At 40.9% G+C, this 15,730-nt stretch overlaps 1 protein-coding gene across 10 annotated transcripts in view; it reads left to right on the top strand.

The window, feature by feature from the left end:
- POSTN (periostin) overlaps window positions 1–15,730 on the top strand; it is an 87,488-nt gene that overhangs the window by 14,465 nt on the left and 57,293 nt on the right. For all 10 annotated transcript variants that reach the window (XM_061639223.1, XM_061639213.1, XM_061639251.1 and 7 more), the window contains exons 4-7: window positions 2,600–2,757; window positions 4,843–5,007; window positions 6,153–6,299; window positions 12,809–12,950. In XM_061639223.1, the coding sequence (XP_061495207.1) occupies window positions 2,600–2,757; window positions 4,843–5,007; window positions 6,153–6,299; window positions 12,809–12,950 (612 nt within the window). The remainder of the gene's footprint in view (window positions 1–2,599; window positions 2,758–4,842; window positions 5,008–6,152; window positions 6,300–12,808; window positions 12,951–15,730) is intronic.

The raw sequence follows: 15,730 nt of genomic DNA, 5'->3' as shown, positions 1-15,730 counted from the left end.
AAACCAACTTATTTGAAATGTGGTGTTGGAGGATAGTTTTGCAGATACCATGGACCGCGAAAAGACAAATAATTGAGTGTTAGAACAAATCAAACCAGAACTATCACTAGAAGCTAAAATGATGAAACTGAGGTTATGATACTTTGGACACATAATGAGAAGACATTCTCATTCACTAGAAAAGACAATAATGCTGGGAAAAACAGAAGGGAGTAGAAAAAGAGGAAGACCAAACAAGAGATGGATTGATTCCATAAAGGAAACTGCAGACCTGAACTTACAAGATCTGAGCAGGGTGGTTTACAACAGATGCTACTGGAGGTTACTGATTCATAGGGTCACCATAAGTCTCAATCGACTTGAAGGCACATAACACACACACACACACACACAATATCTCAGAGAGGAGGTCAGGTCTCCTGCTTCCCTGGTGCATTCACTATAGCTGCCCATTTCCCTGCTTTTTAAAGTTTGACAGAAATATCTGCTGGCCATAGGTACATTCCTAAACCACAAGTTTTTTTTGCCATAGTGAATTTATCTGCTTTTTAATCCAGAAGGTGAAAAATGGGATTCTGTGCAAGCTTGCTGAGAATGGATCAATCATTTGCATGCTTATTGAGTTCAATGGGATTTACTCCTGTGCAATGCTTAGGATAGATGAATGACCAGGGGGAGTAGGAGGGGAGGAGGGTGGGGAGGGGAGGATAAATGGCAGAGGTGAGTAGGGGGAAGGGGAGCAGGTGAGGGGGAGGAAGGAGGAGGGCAAGTTTGATCATTTGCATGCTTTTTGAGTTCAGTGGGATTTACTCCTGTGCAATCATGCTTAGGATAGGTGAAATAGACCACGGTGGAGAAGGAGAAAAGGGAGGAGGAGAAGAGGGAGGGATGGAGGACTGGAGTGGGCAGAGGAGGAGGAAGAAGGAAGAGGAGGAGGAGGGAAGAAGTGACGGGAGATGGAGGGGAAAGGCAAGTCTGATAATTTGCATGCTTATTGAGTTCAGTGGAATTCACTCTTGTGCAATCATGTTTTGGATAGGTAACACTGACTACAGGAAGGAGAAGAAGGGGGAGGGAGGGCTGCAGTGGGGAGGGGAGGAGGGGGAGGAAGGGAGAGGGAGAGGAGAAGAGGAGGGGAGAGGAAGGGAGGGGAGATGGGGAGGGGAGAGGGAGAGGGAGAGAAGGGGAAGGAGGGAGAAGGGATTGGTAGGGGAGGGTTGAGGGGTGGAAGGGGGAAGGAATGTGGAGGGAAGGGGCAGGAAGGAGGGGATAGTAGCAAGGAGGAGGGTAGGGTAGGTTTGATTGTTTGCATTCTTATTGAGTTTAATGGGATTTACTCCTGTGCAATCTTGCTTAGGATAGGTGAAACTGACCTTGGGGAGGGGCAGGGAGGGAGAAGGGGATGGAGGGGGATGAGGGAAGGAAGGGTAGAGGTAGGGAGGAATGGGGAGGGAGAGGAAGGGGGGAGATTGGGTGGGTGGTCACTGGGCAACAGGAAAGCCCCATTCCTTTCCATGAGGAAAATATTGTTAACGGTATCATTATTTTGGGGTTTCCCCCCACCTTTTTATTCTACAGCAGACACTCATAGTCTCCCACCCAACTTTAAAGCAACGTTGTCCGTGGCCATATCCACACCAGACATTTATTCCACTTTAAATGGTCATGGCTTCCCCCAAAGAATCCTGGGAAGTGTAGTTTATGAAGGGTGCTGAGATTTGTTAGGAGATGCCCTATTATCCTCACAGAGCTACAATCTCCAGATTTCTCTGAGAAGAGGGGCTGGCTGTTCAACCACTCTGGTCACTTGAGCTCTGTCAGGGGAATACAAGTCTCTTGACAACTCTCAGCACCCTTCATTAACTACACTTCCCAGGATTCTTTGGGGGAAGCCATGACTGTTTAAAGTGGAATAAATGTCTAGCATGGGTGTGGTCCCCTGATTAGCCAAGCCAAATAGCTGTGCTTTTAGAACACTGACAGTTGGTTCTTACTGAGCATGCCTGCACTATCATAGGCTCCAATGTTAAATTTCTTAAATTAATTAAAAATCAGCCATGCATTTTTTTTTAACTTTTAAACTGCAGGCCAGAGTATAGGGCAAGGTCAGTAACAGGATTACAGGTACTCTGTGAACATGGCTGATTTTTAATTAATTTCAACAAATTATGAGATGACTGACAGAAAAAAGTCCAACAGGGACTTTTTTCTCTTGTTTTAGACTTTAAACTGACAATTCTCTCTGAGTGTTTTGTGTATCACCATGAAAACTTAGAGGGTTGTTAAGCAAGCGTTTCTGAGTTCAGAAGTATAAGTTCTGTAAGATTTTTTTTTTTTAAGCAGCTTATGGGAAGCAGCAGAGTGCCATGGGGGTATTTTCAATTTAACATGGCAGAATGTGAAACAACCATGCTGGCTATAGTATACAGCAACTCTCATGGCTACATAATTACATGCTAAATTTAGGGCACTGACACAAGCTGTATTTAGTTCAGTAAATCCCACTAATGATTTCCACCTGATGAAATGCCAGTAATTGGGGTAGGGGTAGGAAGAACATTTCATAGTAAACAGTGTGTTTGATTCTTGTCTTTTTCAGTTGCTCCCATTGATCATGTCTACGGCACTTTGGGCATTGTGGGAGCTACTGCCACTCAGCAATACTCTGACTTGTCAAAACTGAGAGAAGAGATTGAAGGACATGGCTCTTACACATTCTTTGCACCAAGCAATGAAGCCTGGGATCTTTTGGATCGTGTAAGTATATCGGTATGGTTTTAAAAAAAGATACAAGCCATTTTTGGATTTACATATAAATCCAAGTTACATAAATAGCATATTCATGGAGAAAATTAACACTCGGCTTCTGAACCTTAGATGAAAAAAACAACTACCCAACTTCAGTTTACCAGAGTTTAGTGTGGCAGATGGGTGGGGCAGAACACTGGGTTTTATAGTACCCTCCAGGAAATGTTGCCTACAATGAAACCTTTAATCAAGTCTGACACTGTGCCATACACTATGGCTGCATTCAAACAGGTGTTTATTCTGTTTTCCCATCATTTATTTACCTAATAATTTCTGCATTTTATTTAATCTTCCACACAGTGCAAAGGTCACTTCTGGAAATCTAGAGGAACATAATGTAGCACTCATTTCTGCATTCATTGCTTCCAGAAAAAGCTTACAACCCCAATAACCCAGAAAATCGTGGGAGTAAAGTGATGCCATTTGGGGCCATTTACTGGCATACAGTTCTTTCCCTCTGTTTTCAAGGGTGAATCACAGGGGAACAAAAGTGTGCATGTGCAGAAAGGGGGGGGATAGTGACATGTCCAGTGATGTTCATTGTTGTGTCACACCACACTCACTGCTGTGAATGAAATTTAGTGTGACATGGTGGTATGTTGGTCAAAAAACCACAGTTCCATAATGCAACAGGTACTGGAGTGTGAAAGGAATGTGATAAATTGGGACAGAAGTGCTAACATTATAATCAGTAAAGCTAACACAATAAACCCCATGTCTGAATGCAGCCTAAGTTGGTGGTGTGGTGGGGCCATGTAAGAATTTATTTTTCCCTACCAATGCATACTGAAGGCCCATTGTGGGTTAAGAATAAAGGACACATCAGAACTAGATGCCTTTAGCCTAAAGCAGGGGCCACATTGACCTATGGCCAACCCTCCAGGGACTGAATGTAGGTGTGTTCAAAGTATAAAAGTGGGTGTGGCCAAAGTGGAAATGTGGGTGTGACTAATGTTTTAAAAAATTAAAAGACACATTGTGGGGTTTGGGGAAAGTCACCAAAAAATTAACATCAAAGAATCGCAGCAAGGGACTCATGCAGGGAAAATGTCAGTAAAAGAATTTTTTAAAAAAGAAAAAAGTTGGGAGGTTCTTATAGGGCTCCCAAAATCTTTTGGCATCATAACATATTTAGATATTATTTAAAATACATTTTAAACATGTCTTCTAAGCAAATGAAAAAATTGGGGGTCACAAAAAAACCATTTGGCATCATGCGTTACAATGGGGTTCTCATAACAAATTAGAGGGAGGGGCTCAAAAAACTTATGAGGGGGAATTTGTGGCACTCAGACTGCAGGTTAGCCAGCCCTGATCTAAAAGGCAGAAGATATTGAAAGGTTGACAAATATATAGGAAGAAATGGGAAAATCTGGTCTTCTTTGACCCTCAGAGGCAATTTATCATAGTAATTAAAAATAAGCATTTTTTGCAACAAACAGACCCTTCATAATGGCCATACAACAAGTAGCATTAGAACGTTGTGGGTCTTCTACTGCGGCATCCTCCACTGCTAGGTAATATGAGAATACTGAGTTAATTGTATGGGCTCCTCCAGTATGGTCTTGGACTTCTCACAGTGCACTACCATGCACCAAGGCAACATAAGAACTTGGCCACAGACTAAGATGGGGAGGACAAAGATGAAGGGGCAGCACAGGCCTTAATAGAATGACAGAATGTAAGAATGTGGGCAGGGTTGACTGGTGGTGAGTACGGCAGAAAAAGGTATTTTGATCTCAGAAAGGCTTTGTAAATCAAATGTGATTTAGATGCTGGCTCCACAAACAGTAGGAGAGACAGTTTGTGGAATGGGGAAAAAGGTATGAAAGAAGGTAATGTGTCCAAGACTGCAAGAGTAAAATAATTTTGTAAGGCAGGGAGGACTGGAAGTTTAGGCTGGGTGCCTAAGGAAGCGTTCAAAGAGAATATTAGGTTTCAAAAACATTAGAGGGGATTGTTTTACTTGCAGCAGACAGACCCGGGAGACTGGGAGAATATCTATGGGAAGTCTAACTGAATCTTTTCCCCTAGGAAATCCACAGTGGCCTGATTGAGAATGTAAACATTGAACTCTACAATGCCCTTCATAATCATATGGTAAACAAGCGCATGTTGACAAAGGACCTTCGGAATGGCATGACTCTGGTGTCTATGTACAACGACCTAAAACTGCACATAAATCACTATCCCAATGGTGTAAGTGTGTTCAATCATTTTTTTCTTATGTAGTACCCTGATCTTTAGTCCCTAGAATAGAGAAGGGACATCGTAATGTAGCGTGTTGCATTTATGTTATAGATATGGCTGTAAAGTTGGAAAGATCAGTAACTTCAATTTTCTAGATAGAATTTCCTTTTTATAAATGTTGGACTGAATCCAGACATGCAGCACAGTCCTATCCTTACTTGGAAGTAAGTCCCAATGACTTCAGTGGGCTCTCTCTCAGATAACTGGTATAGGATTGCAGTTTCAGTTAGTTGAAGTAAGGTACCACTGAAATCAAGCTAGTCATGACTATTTATTCGTATACCATCTTTTATCAATGATTCAAAGGTAGTTTAATCAGCAGATTAAATGTTTTTAAGCACAGAAATACCTGGTCCCATCAACAGTGGCACCAGACATACTTCCCTAGGGAGGGGATTCCATAGTTAGGCCTCCACTACAAAAAAAAAAAAAAGTCCTTTCTCCTTTGTAACAAATCTCACCTCTGGAGAAGGGCATCAGCTGATGACCATAGCTCATGGCAGGTTAAATCTCATTGATTTCAACTAAATTAGTTTGGAGCCAACCCATTAGGAACATAGAAGACTGCCTGATACTGTCAGACTATTCCATCCAACTCAATACTGTCTACACTGAGTGGCTCTCCAGGATTTCAGACTTTCCCAGCCCTACCTGGAAATGCTGCAGATTGAACCTGGGATTTCCTGTGTGTCAAGCAAATACTTTAAAAATGAGATACAACCTTCCATTAGAATTCTCAAAGTTAGTAATAATTGTTAATGATGATAGTGATGGAATTCTCTTCTCTTAAATATTAGACAGATATCATCTCTGTCATTTTCAGCACCTACTGAAGACCTTCCTCTTTCAACAAGCTTTTTAAGTAGAAAACTTATCCCAGTCTGAATCTGTTAGAATTGCTTTAAAGATGTTTTAAAAATTTTTTAAACAAATTAAGATGTTTTATTTTAAGATTATTTTAAGGTGTTTCGTTTTTAAGATGTTTTCAGTGCTTTGTTGTTTGCTCCTTCTGGGAGGAAGGGCAGGATAAATAAATAATAAATAAATGTATAGCTCTGTAGTTAACATTCTCTGGCACCATTCTTCAAATACAGGTTGTTACAGTTAACTGTGCAAGAATCATCCATGGCAACCAGATTGCTACAAATGGTGTTGTCCATGTCATTGACCGTGTGCTGACCCCTGTTGCAAATACCATTCAAGATTTCATTGAAGCAGAAGATGATCTTTCATCCCTCAGAGTAAGTTTTCTATTTTCTTCAGAATAGGGAACGTCCTTTAGTCTTACGTTTTGTCATGATGTAAGAACACATTTGAACACTGATAAATTGATTTGAGATTATAGTTATCATCATTTGAAAAGCTTGCTGCCCACTAGGGCTTCACCAAATTTTCAGTTTTCTATTGTTGCCCCATCATATGTGCAACATTTTTTGGCAGAAAGAGTTGTCTTTTTTACAAAAATTGTTGTTTGTTTTAAAACTGTTTAGTGCCAACTATGGATAAGTAGAATTCCTTTCTTCTCTTCCTTGATTTTTCCCATGAATTCACTCTGCCCTGTATTCCACTTTAAACTAAAACTAATTTTGGAATTGGAGCACGTATAGTTTGCCATGGTCTTCAGGCCTTTCACTTCGTTTGCATCTTTTTTCTGTAAATAAGTTTGGAGCAGCCACATTAAAAGATAAGGGCAGGGCATTCCAGGCAGGAGGTTGCCAACCCTGCTTAGATATAGATGTCTTTACAGAGGATCCCTAGTCAAGCTTTACCAACAGCACAATCCAAACTATATCTACTCAGAAGTAAGTCCTGTTGAGTTCTATGGGGGCTTAGTCCCTTAGTATGTGTGTTTAGAATTGCAGCCTTCAGGGGCATCCATCTTTACTCCCAAATGCTCCCATCTAACATCTCCACAACACTAGGTTCCTTTCTTCCTACAGTGGCCTTCTGGTGACTGGCCTGGCCTGAAGGCACTTAAACCCTTCTTGCCGAAAGCAAGTAGGCTAGATTAAGTGTTCCCTACCCAGGCTCCATCTTTTAGCTAAGATGTCTAGCTTAATTTCCAGTCAGATACAGTAGGGTCCTGCTTTACAGCGTTCCGCTTTAAGGTGTTCTGCTGATGCGGCGCCTTTCATTTTCAATTTTAAAGGGTTTTTTTCCCCTTTTGCGCCGTTCTGCGCCGTTTTAGCGTCATTTTCGCGCGACGTGGCCCATTAAAGTCAACGGGGTTCCGCTTTACGGCGTTTTCCACTTTATGGTGGGGGTTCAGAATGGAACCCGCCGTATAAGCGGGGCCCTACTGTATTTTTTTTAATTGTACGCTCCAAGCAACTGTGATTGATGCTTAATGTATCATGCTTAATGACATCACTTGGGCCTGCCCCGTGACATCACTCGGGCCCACCCCTAAAATCTCAGGTTTTGGGATGCTTCTGACCTGGCAAGCCTACAAAGCAGCCATGTTTAGAAAGTGAGTGGCAGCCTACATCTTATCTTCATACTTTTGTGTGTGTGAGAGAGAGATGGGGGGTAGGGTTGGGATCCACTTGCCAGTCCTGGTCTGATTGCATTCTGTCAAACTGGAATGCAGTACCATCCCATCTTTGTTTGTTTCCACTAACTTATGCTTTCTTCCAGTTCGCTTTAAGTGTGTATGAACAGTGTGGAAAGTCCTATAAAGGGTTAATACTACAGAGATTTAAAGGGAAACCTAGAGAGTCTTGCCTACATTAAGAAGATTTTCTAGACTTGCCTAGTAAGCTCTGGTATTAACCCTTTAAACACTGTACTTTCAAACAGGTTGGTGATTTATTGTTATTTCTAATCCCCCCTTCTCCTCCTCTTTAGCAAAGAGCTAGTTTCACGTTAGCAAATCCCTTCCCACCTCCATCTAGTCAGTTTCATGTTAGCAAAGCCAACATGCAGGCCCTCAGTTATTCTTACTTCTAACCCCTTTGCCTCTTCCTCATCATTAGCAAAGCAAAGCAACACAGATTCTCAGTTATCAATATTTCTAATGCCCCCCCTTTTGCTGCCACCTCCTCCTCCTCATTAGCAAAGCAAAAATGTGCGTGCTCTCAGTTCACATTAGCAAAGCAGAGGCACAGCATACAGACAACCATGTACACCTAATTGACTGAAGTTAAAGGAAATGGGAATACAATGATTCGATACAGGTTTTTTTTTAAAAAAATCTGGTGTCAGAAAAACTCACAGAAACTCAAAGCATTGAGAATTGGTCTGCTAAGAGAGTGGATGTGCGAACGATCAGAAAGTCCAGTCCTAAGTGTGATTTTGGTGAAATTTTCATCCACCCTAGGGGTGGGGCTTAGAGGAGTTGGGAGGGGAGTCAAGCATTAAAATAATCATCTCATTCAGAGCAGTGTAAGTCTCTTTAGTAAATTAATATTTTTATAACAAGAACTGGCCTTCCTTCCACCAGCACCACCCCTGTTTTCCGCTTCCTGCACTTTAGCTGGTCACAGGCTAATAGTTTCCCCTTCTCCTCTTCTTCCTCCTCATTTCCTAATATCTTTGCCCCTCTCCTTCCCCCACCCACACCAGGAATGGCTGTTTAAAAAAGCTGCATGCACCTTAACACTACACGGGGCATAACATGTTGTTGCCCCCATTAAGAAATCCAGATTTTACAGTGGCACTAGATCTTGTATAGGTCAATTTTTTAAAAAACCCTGCAACCCAAGAAGGACATGTTGTCATACTGGGATGGGGAGCATTAGTTGTATCCTGTTTCTGAAGAGATAGATGAACTGAGAGAGTGGAGGGGTGGCAATAATAGGAACAGACTCTTTGGCCTAATTTAGGAGCATTTACTGAATAAAGGGAATTGAGGTTTCAGTCCTCTACATCAGGGTTGGGTACAAAGTAGACCTGGATCTTTAGGAAGATTCTCTAGATGATTTGCAGTAGATTGGCAAGGGTGTCTTGACATCAAATGTCTAATAGCAATGACAACACAAGGACCTCCCTCCCCTCCCCATCCTAAATTATACTGCCAAAATGAAGAAAGCTTGAAGGGATAGTAATCAGGAGTGGATTTTTGTGTGAAAGGGCTGTGAATTCAGTTCTGGTACTAACAAAACAAAACAAATTCCCAATCTCAAAATTATTTAATTTTAAATATATACTTTTTGCACCTGACTCTGCTTGGTATATCTCAGGGTTGTGGTACAAAAAAACCCTTCCCGAGCTATACTGTGAAGTTCTGTGCAAAACCAGAAGATGAGATGATCACAGCTTTGCCTAGGCAACACAGCAACATGGCTCATGGCAGAGCATAGCAAGGTGCGGGCATTGCCTTGACATGGCAATTCAGGGCCCTTTCCCCCATTCCTCCAGACAAAATGAGCAAACTTCTCCGTAGTCCTTTCTTCTTACAATTAATAAAAGGGAGCATCCACTATTGCAACCTGCAAATGGGCATACAAAGTTAGGGCTGATATTTTGTTTCAGTCCTAGTGTAAATTAGTTAATTCATGGCTAAAGATATTAGTGCACTTTAGTGATTTTCCCCATTATTTAACATCAAGTTCATTACCAACAGGAACTTGAGCTGGGCTAATACATACTGCTTGCTGCTATTAGTAGTGGTGATGACTCCATTGCCCCATCCTTCAACTGCTGGTTTGATTGGGTATATGGGAGAGGTGAGAAGGAATGGTATTAATGAGATATAAGTTGATTAAATTTGCAGTTGAAACAGGACACTAAGAGCATTAACTCTACCGAAGTCAGTCGCACAGTAAACGAAGCATGGAGCAAAACCAAAGAATAACTCCTGGTTTAGGAGTTATATTTTCACTGTCCAGTGTTACTACTTTGGAAAGGAAAGGATCTGATAATTTCAAACAATTAATATTTATTAATCCTTTGTAGAGCTTGAAAAAGTTACTTTTTTGAACTACAACTCCCACCAGCCCAATCCAGTGGCCATGCTGGCTGGGGCTGATGGGAGTTGTAGTTCAAAAAAAGTAACTTTTCCACGCTCTGATCCTTTGTGCATATTGATGTGGCTCCATCTCTATGTGAGGCACAGAGCATTTTCCCCTTTTCCTACTGGACTGCTATTACACTAATGTTTTGTTTTAAAATGCCCTTGCATTATCAGCATTTTGTCATTCTTATTCTTAAGAGAATCAGAAAATTGACTGCCTTCCACCAAACAAATATTTTAGAATGTGTCCCTTGAAATCTAATTTTAAGGAACTCCTATGTGCCCGCTTGACCACTTCAATCTGTGGAACTGGCACTATTACAGGTGCCATGTAATACTCACTCTGCACTTGTAAGAAATTGCTCTTTTAGTGTGGCAGCAATTACATATTGGAACTCCCCGCCTATTGACATCAGGCAGATGCCTTTGCTGTATTCTTTTCAGCACTTGTCCAAAGCATTTTTGTTTAGACAAGCCTATCCAGACATGTAGATGTTGATGAGTTTTGATCTCTTTTTAGTTTTACTGTTGATTTTGTCTGTTAATTGTTTTAATTACTTGTTTTTAACTAGGGCTGTGCACTGTATTTGTACGAAGCACATACAAAATTGGGCCAATTCTGGCCTATTTTTATCCTGTCCACATCAGGTTAAAGCAGCTACAAATCTCTACAGAGTGGACTGGCCAGTCCTGAATTGATTTATAGAGATTTGTACAGATCTGTAGCTCAAAACAGTCTCTAATGAACCCAGACAGGTTGTCGCTGATATGGAGCAATTGCAACAACTTAAAGGAAAATACCATGGTGGGGAGAGAGGGAGGAAGGCTAGAATTCTATTGCCGCACCCAACACTCTTCAATCACAGGGCTTGGAAGGGATGAAGTCTTAAAATGCAGAAATCTGTTGTAAGTTCTGTCTCTTAGAAATGTTTGGTGAGGGTTGGGTGGCATTTGTATGTTTTCTGTTCTTTCCCAATTAATCCCAGTCCCATACGTATTTACATATTTGGTTTTTTTTAAGTCTGTCTTATTTTTTCATATTATTCTGTTCTCATTGCTAACAGTTATAAAACCTTGTGGGCATATTTAGCTACAGCTTTCATTATTATTATTAGCCAGCCAGCCAAACCTTGTGGGCATATCAGCCAGCATTCTGAGTTGTTATTATCATGATTTTTAGTTGCTAACCATAGTGAATATTAAATTAATATTAAATAGTATTTTTATTTCCCTCACTCATTACTGCTGTTGGCAATCTGCCCCTGTGTGACAGGGTATTTAAAAAAAATCTTTGTTGGAAAAAGCAAATTTTAAAGATGGCTAGCATGAAAACCCCTGGAGCTACTCACCTTAAATTTGTTAGGGTTAATCCCTTCTAGAGGGGTTACTATGTCCCCCACATTTTATGTCCTTATGTGCATACTACCTCCATGATGCTGCCAGCCTGTGCCTACCTAATGCTACCCACTCATGTTTAGTATTGCAAATGTATTTTTTTTTAAAAAAAAAAACACCCTCATTTTTTTCAAAATTTTGAAGAAAGGAACAGCAGAAACACAAGAGCATGAGAACTGGCATGACTGAGCATTCACAGTCTTTTTTAAAAAATTGAAAAAAGCAAATTTTAAATGTGGCTAGCATGAAAACCACTAGAGCTACCCACCTGAAATTCAGCAGGGTTAATATTATTATCCTCTATAGGGGCTACCATGTCACCAGATGTCATGTCCCTGTGTGAAAAAACAAAACTGTTATGTCCATTTTAGTTTTACAACATTTTAAAATTTAAATGTGGCTAGCATAAAACCCCTTGAGCTATCCACCTACAATTTGGCAGGTTTAATCTCATAAATAGCAGTTACCATGTCTCCAAATTTCATGATTCTCGATAAAATATTAAGAAAGTTATGGCCATTTTGGTTTTGCAATGTAAGTTAATGGGATTTCTGGAAATTTGTAATATCTGGATTGTGATTCAGGTTCATATTGGGTCAGATTGAATCCGAATCTGTCCAGACTGGATTGGGCCTGATCTGTATTTACAAGTCAGAGCTACAAATTGGATTGGGGGGTACGTGCACAGCCCTATTTTTAACTGTTTTTATTGGTAAGTTTAATGTTTCTTGTAAACCATGTACAGGTTCTCTTACAATCAAGCAGTATGAAAATTTTATTAAATAAATAATTTAAATCAGTGAAACTATTAAAGTAATAATTAACTCTAGTTTTTTGTAGATGTGAAAACCAGAAAGATATGGGTTTGAAAGCTAGCACAAATATAATATATAACTAGCCCAGATAGAAGCATTTTGTAGGGCTTCCAGCTGGGAAGCAGAGACTCTTCAGATGGTATCTTTCCCCCCCAAAAAGTAGGAAAATGTGTGTAATGCATGTAAATATAATATATATGTATCTAGCTTCCTAGCTAATTGTTGAGTAATCACCAGATGAGCACATTGGAGGAGAGCTTCCTTACAACGCAGGCATGTAAGCATTCCTACCTGTGCGAATCTACAAAATGTATATAAGGACACAGTTCTGTAACATTTACTACTATATGATGAATTCCCAATCTGGTGACCAAGAAAAACATATTCAAAATGAATTAATTTTAATTCCTTAATTAATCGATAATAATCAATTGATCAAAAATATAATACTAAAGGAACTGGTCTTAAATAGCCGTGGGAATGATATTATCATTTTGGATGCTAATATTTAAAAAGTGCTTTTTTGTACCTACAATGCCAGTGTGTAGTCAGATGCTCTTAATAAGAACTTCTGTTTTTCTCCAAGGCTGCTGCCTCTACATCAGATGTTATGGAAACTCTTGGGAAGCCTGGGCATTATACACTCTTTGCACCTACCAATGAAGCTTTTGAGAAGCTTCCACGTGGAGTCTTAGAAAGGATCATGGACGACAAGGTGGCTTCTGAAGGTATTTCAATAAATTTTATGTTGGAGAAAAATAAAACTTCTAATCAATTTCCGGCTTTGAAAAGTAATAGCCATGAACAAGGTATATGTCCTACAAACACACTACACATTTTATTTTAGATACTTGCTTATATCAGAGCCCCCAGCTATAAACAGGAATAACAACAGCCTCTAATTAAATTGTCCACGCTTGCACCAAGCACAATTATTTTGAACTCAGCTTTGCTACATAAGGAATGAGAGCTGTGTCTTAACAAATTTCTGAGTATTGTTTCCATGCTATAGTTCTTTCACAGAAGGTGCTGCTACATGAAAGCACCCCCAATGTGAGATAAGTGATAAGCAGCCATTGAGTCTGCTGTGTTTGTAGAGGAGGCTGAGGTGTTGCCCACCCGTTTGCAGGAGCACATCACAATACATTCTTACCTATACAATTTCGGCCCAGTTTATCTGAAGGAGCACCTCCAGCATCACCAATCATGCTGCCTGACAAGATCAGCCACACAAGACCTTCTCTCGGTCCCACCAGTTAAAACAGCTAGACTGGTGCGGACCAGAGAGAGGGCATTTTCGATTGTGGCCCCCACCCTGTGGAATTCCCTTCCTTTCGATCTTCGCCATGCCCCATCCTTGATAGGTTTCCGCCGAGCCTTGAAGACCTGGCTGTTCAGGCAGGCCTACGGGAGCTCTGGGGTGGGTTAGCTTTTAATGTTGTTGATTAAATATAAGAGTGGTGGTAGTTTAATTATTGAATGTGTTTTGTATTGGTTTTATATTGTATTTTATCCTGTTGCTGTACATCGCCTAGAGTGGCCGTTAATTCGGCCAGATAGGCGACTCAAAAATAAAATTTTATTATTATTATTATTACTTTGAGGAGGAGCCTCAAGGATACAGGCAGGGAATTCCTGCTACTTATACAGTACTCCTTTCACAGTCTTTCTCCAAAATGTTTCCAAGTTATCAGTTTCACCAGTAGCTTGCTTCTACAACCCAACACATAAATATACGTGCTTCAGCCCATCACTGCATAATATGTAAAGAGCTTAAGATAAGTTACCAGGTTATGACAGGGGGGAGGGGGCAGCTTGGCCTTCCCTTCCCAATCCTTTATGAACTCATCACTGGCATCTCTTGGTCAGCTTCAGTTTGCTTGAAAAGACCAACATTCATATAGTTTCTTTTTAGGAAAACGATAGCATCAGTGATAATTTCATGTCTACAAAAGTTTCAGCTTTCGAGTGTACCTTACATTCTATAATGCCTTGAACAGGTAAAGCTGACAAAATTGTTACAGCACCTTTCAGTGTAAGTAGCGTGACCGCTGAGAATAAGAAGCCTACACCAACTAAACGCTAGTAAATGAAACTTTTTGCATTTTAAATGGGCTCAGTACTACTCAAACGGCATACATTTGTATTCTATAAACATTTATGTTCTATGGAAGAAAAGGGAAGTCCCTTTAGAACCATTACAGCTAACTATTACAGGGAGTTATAGCTAACATCTGTTCTTCTCATTAGGAAAGGGCAGTTGATACGTAGACAATGTAGGAGTAACAATGATTCTTGCTTCATATTACAAAAGAAAAAGAAAGGAAGATCTCAAGGGAATCAAGCTAAACTTTAGCAACTGGATGTCTGGAAGTCTCCACTAGAAATTATCTCCAAAACATCTCCCAAATTTTTTGCCCCTGCAAATGTTGACTGTTAAATTGTTATATATATAACAATTTAAATGAGCTGAACCAAAACTGTGTCAGTTAACCATATTAGAAAATATGGGGAGGTGAAGATTTCAACTAATTAGGGTAAGGAAGCGTCTCCTGGGCATGACCATCAGCCAGTAGCTGTGGCTCCCCAGACAAAGATGGGAGAATACTTCGCTCCCTCCTTGCTAGGTGAGCCTTGGGTGTAGTTACCTCATCCCACCCTGGCCCAGCAGTACTTGCATCACCCTGATGCACATGACAGGCCACAAGGGGCACCCCCCAGTTCCCCCCATAAAGACCTGGCAGATCCCTGAAGGGTGCCGTTAGCCCAATAATGCCTCAGTATACCTAAATATTTTCCTTCACCTGCCTGGACTCAGTGCCATGAGAGGCAATCATCTCAGGCTTGTTTGCTTCACCCCACAAAATCAAAAAGGCCTGACAGTTCCTTCTGGAGGTCCTCCAAAAACATCACAACCCAGAACTTACAAATGAATCCCATCATCCTGTAACAGATGACAAATTCATCCTGTAACAGAAAACAAATTCTCTGATGGGGTATATGAGCCTACCCCATCTCCAGCACCTATTTATTTTCCCTCCTACTCATCCCACAACTTTCTATTGAGGTGAAGTGCTCCCCTTCAAACCTGCTGCTCCAAAAGAGTGGATCAAAACACCACTACATGGGGAAAATTATGCTTGATCCAGCGTAAATCATGTGCAACTCTATGTAATAGGTCCAACCCTGGGCACTGTAACAACCTGGCGGAGAGTGCCTTGCCAACCTGGGGAAGTCTGGGGACAGTGAGGCAGTGGTGGCCATGCAGCAATGCCTGGAGCCACTGGGTGTTTGGTGTGGTGAATGCCTGGGGTTCATGTTCCTGGGGTTAGGTGGCTGGGTTGGCACACAGCGCACAGGGGTAGAGCCCTTACTTATCTTTGTGTAAAAAAGTACAATCCAAGAGGAAGTTCTTCTGCAGAAGCTCTATTGAAATGAATGTGGCCTATGCAGAAGCACTGCCATGAAGCATGTCATAGTCACAGCTATGGAGAATGAGAGACAGTGA

This window comes from Rhineura floridana, chromosome 1 (genome assembly GCF_030035675.1).
Source record: "Rhineura floridana isolate rRhiFlo1 chromosome 1, rRhiFlo1.hap2, whole genome shotgun sequence".
In the NCBI taxonomy this organism is placed as follows: Eukaryota; Metazoa; Chordata; class Lepidosauria; order Squamata; family Rhineuridae; genus Rhineura; species Rhineura floridana.
This window is presented reverse-complemented; position numbering and strand designations above follow the sequence as displayed.